Consider the following 7271-nt stretch of genomic DNA (forward strand, 5'->3'; position numbering starts at 1 on the left):
AAAAAAAAAAGACTTCTCTAAGTTACGGCAAAATACCAACAACTACTGGTGTAGGTACGATCAAATTCTGGCCACCACAGCTGTCGGTATTTTTCCATAAATTAGATACGTTTTTTTTTTGTTTTTTTTTTAAGTGTACCATATTATGTTTGATGGAACATTTATCTGCCAAAATGGCTGCACAAATATTATGTTCATTCCAGCTTTAATATTGTACAGCCCATGACCTACTTTTGATGTTAAAAATGCTGGGGAAATGCTAATAATCTGTTTTCTTTTTGATTTTGCAAACATTTATAAGGTTTATGGTACAGTAACCTATTTAAATTTTGAATATTGATATCACATTTTATTTAGATTTTATGCACTCGTGTGTTTACATTCTGGTGCTGTTGGTTTGTTTCATTTCATTTCACTTGACATGCCGTGTCTTGATAGATATTCCATTGTAGAAATTAGCATATCAGATGCATGTTTTTAAAAGAAAAATAGTTCCCCCCCCCAAAGTGTTCCACTTATTTTCCTTTATCCGTTTTTCTTATTGTTATCCCGTAGTAATTATTTTTTGCTGTGTTTTGCGTGATGTGTTTTAGTCTGGTTTTCTCTTTGTGTAGGCTGTGTTGAGCATTTTTGGTTTTTTATTGCCAATAATTGATGTGTCTGTTTGCAGTGAAGTGCATTAAAAATACACCAGGCTACTTCGCAGAGAGACTTTACAAGTCCATGAAGGTACAGCAAACATTAATAATCAAACCATTAAAAATGAAATATGAATTTCACCTTTCAATTTGAATTACTGAAACAAATGAAACAAATGTATGTATATTTTGTATGTGTAAAAATGGAACTCTTGTAGGGAGCTGGAACTAAAGACCGAACCCTGATCCGGATTATGGTCTCCCGTTCGGAGATTGACATGCTGGATATCCGTCAGGAATACGTTAAGAACTACGGAAAATCGCTGTACACACACATCCATGTAAGCACTTATCCTCATTCAGAAATATTGTGAAATATTGTATTTATTTATTTTTTTAAAAGCAATGCTTTTGCAAGATGCCTATCAACATTAATTTGTTATACTTCTAATTAACAGGGAGACACATCAGGAGACTACAGGAAGCTGCTGATTAAGCTCTGCGGTGGCAATGACTGAAGAGGAGACATAGCCTGCAGTAAACCATGAGCAGTCAGGTGCATTTGCAGCATTAAGATGTCTCTATGAATATCATGTTCCTGCCTCCTCTGTATGAATTATATCCAAAATGACATACCTGCTCACCATGCCAATGCTTCTAAACGCTACGTTTACACAACAGCACCTGTTTTCTATGTAGACTTTTTTTTTTTTTGCCATATATTTTCAGGATTTTCAAATAGTTTGTTTATTACCATGACGTATATATTTTGAAATCTAAACTTTTGCTATATATTTTTAAGGATTTTTATTACAAGTGTGCCATCATGATTACATGTCAAAAGAAATTTTAAACATAAATCATCTTGTTTTTTGATTTCAAGAAATGCTGAAGTACCAAAGTAAAGGGTCATGATGAAAAATGTATAATCTAATATGTGATTTGTCTCAGTTAAACATTATTGTTTACTATATTTGTGTTGTGTTTGCAACTGATATTTCAGGGGTTTTTGTGCCTGTGTGCCTGTTAGTGTTTGTTGTAAAACTCGGCATGCCAAGTAATAAATTGCAAATACATAAAAAAGAAAAAAGAAAAAAAACAGTGCCGTTTGGTTTGTTAATGCAAAATATGCAAAAGCATCTGTGAAGATACAGGGGATGTCACCCATAGCATTTGCAAAACGTATCAAATTCCACAGTGAAGCTTAAATTGCAAAATGACAAAAAGTTTTAAAATACAGAATCCCAACCCTTTTACCACCAGTGTGCAGAAAAATGGAAACATCGATAAATACAACTTTGCAAGCAAAAAAAGAGCAACAGAAAACCTGGATTCATAACTAGAAGTATGAACTGACAACCTGTCAGCTAGTAAGAGCTTTAGAGATTTGATAAACTTATCCTGATAAATGAGAAACTATTTATTCAAGTGTTTGAATACAGAGTTGTCAAGGTGTTTCCATGGCTACTTGGACCAGTGCTCTGTTGAATTTCCCTGCCAGCAGAGGGCAGTGACGTAATTTTAAAATCTTAACAGTCTCACCCAAGGTGTAATTTTCCATCCTCCAGACCTAATATGGATCATTCCAGACCTTATATGGATCTGCACTACAGTCAATAATGGTGAGGTGTTGAGTTTTAGATCATTGATTTTGGACAAAGGTTAAAATGTGTTCAGGCAACAAAATGCCTGTACACAAAAGTGCTTGGTATTAGATTGCATCAGTGCCAGGAACTAGTGGGCTATTTTATTGTTAAATTCTTCACATTTTGCACAATGCATACAAATAAATATTTTGTCCATCTTTCTTATCTTGAAGCCAACTTGTGTGGCTGTTCAGTGAACTGTTTGACTTTTAAAAAAAAATCCTTGTTGACTTCACTTAAAATGCTGTTCAACACACCTGGCTGCAAAGACTGGCCGCTGCGCTTGGCTGGCTACAGTACTGTGGAGGAAGACTCTGCACTGCAGTCAATAATGTGAGGTGGGGTTGGCGGGCGGGGGTTTGTGGAACTGATAGCAGCTGTAAAACGGCTTTGGCACATTAAACAAAGCCAACATGGAAGAGCAGTTTTAGAGCACGTCAGTAAAATAAATTTGAAAAAAAAAAAAAAAAAGTCCTTGGTGTTAGACGTGGATTTCAAAATTAGAAGGCTACTGAGAGTGTTTCGAGAAAGATTGCATCGCTGTTTTGCCAGAAGGGTTTCTTCGGACTTAAGTTTTTCTAGTATTTGAAACTAGAAGAAAAAAAATGCATTTCCTGTGAAAATGCAGTGAATGCTGTAAACATTTTGTGGGAACTGGAGAAGAATGTGAATTCAATTGCAGAAAACTTTCAGAAATGTAAGAAATTGACAAAATGCATATTGAAAAATTATTGAAGAAGAGTGGAAGCTTTCAGTTAAGGCAAAAATCCCACCCAAAGACTATTAGAAATATCTGCAAAATACTGCTTTCAAGCCTATACTGTAAGATCACAGCAGAGCATTTCAGCTAGCTTTAGCTAAAAAGCTAAAGCTAGTTGAAATATGAATCATAGCATTTAGACTATGATTAGTAGCCTACATGCTACTAATGATGAACCTACAGTAAATTGGTCACCTTACTGTAGGTGCAAGTTGAGTGTGACAAAACCCATGTAAAAGCTAAAATTAGTTGATAGCTAAAACAGGCTTAAATACTAATGATAGCATCAAGGCTAGCACTAGTGTGTCGACCTACAATAACAGTGTGTTACTGTTGAAATCCCATTTGTATAGTGGAATTTAGTTTATCAAATAGGTGAGAAAGAGTCTTAGTAATTAATTGAAGAAAGGCAGCCTTGTCATTGTTGCTTGTTCAAAGGCACAAGCTTTCGGATGCACACTGTAGCAGCCTATATGTTTAACTTGTAATCTCACATCAGTGGCATATACCAAGTCACTAATAAAAGGCATTGTTTCAGACAGACTTGACAACGTGCCAACAGTTTGTTGCAAACTGGAGAATGTTGGTTAGTTACCCTCAACTGTGACCTGACAGCTGTTTATCAGAGACTAACACTTTCTTCACACTCTAACCTCAAAAGAAAAATTAGAACGCTCTGTTAAAACACTTAACTACCCAACATAATTACATAATTTTAATAACAATGACAATTTTTGTGCAAGGCTTTTAGCAGAATTTTTCAGAAATTATGGGATTTTAAACTCATTTCAATAGAAAATGGAGATGATCACAAAAAGCTAAATATTTCATAAATCATAGAAGATATCGATACCAAAAGACATAACCGTAACGTCCTGAATTAGCAGAATATGGTAAAGTTGAATGGTTGAGTAGCACAAAGTATACAGAAGTAGTTAAGAAAAGTGTATGGAAAAAAGTGGAGTAATTCAAGACTGAAAATGCCTACAGCATTCACACTAATGAAAAAACGATCCAATGAGCAACAGTTATGTGGTTAGGAGAGAATGGTTCCAAAATCTCAGAGGAATGTTTCCAACAACCTGAAACTACTTTCTGAGTGGAAAATTAAGGTTGTGCAATGGTTCAGCCAGAGTCCAGAACCAGAATCTGACAGAAAATGGTAGGGATCACTTGAAAAGTATGGTGGGAAATAAAAATGTCCTCATAATCTGACAGTTTTGGAGAATTGAATGGTAGAGTGAGCAAATATTGCCAAGTCAAGATGTGGCATGCTGATACAGTCCCACCAAAGAAGATTAGAAGCAGAAACTGAATCAGGATGTGCTTCAGTAAAGTAGTTTTAAAAGTTGTTCGCAGTTATACAACCAGGTAAAAGCAGCTTCAGCATTATTATTTTATATTATATTCCCTGGTTAAGCATAACAGTCCAGAATAAAAATCACATTGAAAGAGTTGTAAGAGTTGTACTTATTTAAGTGCTTTTTATCTGTTTCAGGTTGTCATCATCAATGTTTCGTCTACATAATATTTTTAATGCCAGTTGTTGAGGACAACGATCTTGTTAGATTCTGTTAAGTGACATAACCTAACATCATTTGAAATGCATTCCTTGATTTTAAAATTAAAAGAACATTTGTCATTTTTACTTTACTTTTTTACTTTGATTAAATGTACTGAAACATGTTTTTGTGAAATTTTACTGTATTCTCTGTTGCATTCTACATTCTGCCGCGACGTCCGTGAGTGCAGTGCGTCGCTGTAAAATATTCCACTAGCTTGAATCAAGTGGCATAAATAAGCTCATTCCCTTTGTTCACAGCTTGCTTTTTTTGTTATTTGTTGTGAACACTCAACATATTGGAAGCTCCATCATGCTCTGCTTTCTGGCAGGATTTGAATAAAACAGATACATTCCTGTGATGCAGTGAGTAAAAGAGTGTGAAAACTGAGCGAACACTGCAGTAATTGTTTTGCCACCCTTAGCTCTGACAGCTTTAGCTGAATCTCTACTCGAGCTTGCGATGAAAAAAAAAAAAAAATCTATAAAATGCAGGGATTTTTTTTTTTCTTCTTTGAGGCCATTGGGCCGGGATAAGTGATGGATATACTTGCTGACAGTCTCTTCAATAAAAGATAAGGCTATTATCTCAACTGTTCTAGACGTACTCACAAACAAATCTTTGAAACAATATTTCAGTGAATAGTCAGACAGTTTGAAACAACACTTCAGTCGCCTAAATAATAAACGCATTCATACCATCGAGATAGAAACCATCAGGCTGCCCTCCATTCACATGAGCGTCCTCAGAAAAGGGATACAGACACAATTGTCCGATGTGTGTCAGCGGAGGGGACTCGCTTCCCTTTGATATGAATGAAATGTAATTAATTTTTCATCCAAATGGAAGGCACATGGTTGCACAAGCGATGTAGCCATCAGGGCAAAGAGACGGAGAGGGGAGGAGGGGAGCGAGTTGCAGATGTCACAATGAGATTCACTGCATGCATGAATAAGGTCACGGTTTGAGAGGTATGCCTGCAGTCGCCTGCCCCTGTGCCAACAATCTCTGTTCAGCTGCAGTTTGGGAAGCAGGGCGCATCCATTGTCATTACACTGTGTTGCACAAATCCTCCTCAAATACACATTTCATTTGTCATCCCCCATATATGGCTTGGTTGTTAATAAACAATGTGCCGCCTTCTTATATTTTATCCCTTCATGGAGACAGAGCACTCTATGAAATTGGCTGCAGCTCAGAAGGTGCATAAGCCTGTGGCTACAGCCGCGGCGTTATGCAAGGAATAAGTAAATCCTCCTATTTTATCATTGCAATGACATTTTTCACTAAATAAAATATTTAACGTGGTCAGACAGCTGATTTGATGCAGTTCCATTGATTTAGTTTTGTATTGTTTCACTAATTTGTGCCACTAACTACGACTGAAACCGCCCGGACAAATGCACAAATATGTTAGCCTTGTTTTAACACAGTAAACAAAATGCAGGCTTTCTTATGTGATAAATCTACAGACCTAAAGCAGAGACTCTCGAGTTTAATTAAACTGCATTCACGTCCCAGCTAGAGCAGGATGCAGCTCCTCAGGGAAACAGAGCCCTATTTTTCTAGGATTGAAATGTGACCGGGCAACTGACTGCAAATAGATTTCACACTCTCAAATGTGACCTTTTCTTCTGGTGTTTCTTCAAATAACATGTCTGGGCTAGATTGCAAATTTGCAAGATCATTGATCATGCCACAGCTACCATCAAAATTTGGCAAAAAACAAATAAATAATTCATGATTTCTCATTGAAACACACAAAAAAAGGTCAGTGCTTCACTATGTTCAGGATAACTCATGATTCAATTGGGAGGAATACTTGGAAAGAACCCACACATGGACAAGGAGAACAAGCAAACTCCATGCAGAAAACTAGCCAGCGGGGATTTGGGCCCAGGACCTTCATGCTGCAATGCAACAGAACTACCAATAGTGCCACTGTGCAACCCATTTGTTTTTCTCTAGTTTAGTGTTTTTCTCTGGTATTTTTATTCAAGCTTACCATACAGTAGAAATTTCCCATGGATCCATGCCTATTCAAGATGTTTGACTTTATTCTGTTTGTGCTCTTTTCTAATAGTGGCTGGGTTACAGACTGTTACATTTTACGTAAAATATTTTATTTTTGCATACTTACAGGTGTTTTCTAATTTAAACGGACGTAATGTGACCGTTTAGTTGTACAAATACTTGTGTTTTCTATGAAACTTTGAATAGTTTAAGAATTTGTCACAAAGTGCCACATAAGGTCCTTCTACTACATGTGCCAAAAAGGCACAAAGGGACATTTCAAACAGAAAAAGTTCAATGTCTGCTGTCCCACAATTTTAAAATACATGGTGAAATGGTGGTGCTTGGAGAAGTTATTGTTGTACCCTGTCAGTTAAATGTTTATTTATTTATTTTTGTTAAATTATGATAGATTAACTTACTTTGAGGATTACTCGTTTTGGATGTAACGAACACACGTTGCAGAACGTTTTCAACTTAATCATATCGGTGAACATTTTCCTGGATAATATTCTCTCCGTTCTCGGTTCATCCATCTGGGATTTTAGACCTACACTACAGAGTAACGTGCACGCCCATTGAAGAAATGGGCGTCTTTTCTGTGGCACGCCGCCCTCTTTACCTTTTATGGTAAATATACGGACCGTTGATT

General features: G+C 36.5%; 1 protein-coding gene across 3 annotated transcripts in view; it reads left to right on the forward strand.

The window, feature by feature from the left end:
* Positions 1-1737, forward strand: part of anxa11a (annexin A11a) — a 12795-nt gene extending 11058 nt beyond the window's left edge. For 2 of the 3 annotated variants that reach the window (XM_015027795.1, XM_015027796.1), the window contains exons 13-15: positions 671-729; positions 857-979; positions 1097-1737. In XM_015027795.1, the coding sequence (XP_014883281.1) occupies positions 671-729; positions 857-979; positions 1097-1156 (242 nt within the window). In that variant the 3' untranslated portion in view covers positions 1157-1737. Of the gene's footprint in view, positions 1-301; positions 309-670; positions 730-856; positions 980-1096 lie in introns of those variants that run through there. The other variant, XM_015027797.1, reaches the window with a different exon arrangement.
* The last annotated feature ends 5534 nt before the right edge of the window (positions 1738-7271 follow it).

This window comes from Poecilia latipinna, unplaced genomic scaffold (genome assembly GCF_001443285.1).
Source record: "Poecilia latipinna isolate Pla-1442-1.1 unplaced genomic scaffold, P_latipinna-1.0 Scaffold107, whole genome shotgun sequence".
In the NCBI taxonomy this organism is placed as follows: domain Eukaryota; kingdom Metazoa; phylum Chordata; class Actinopteri; order Cyprinodontiformes; family Poeciliidae; genus Poecilia; species Poecilia latipinna.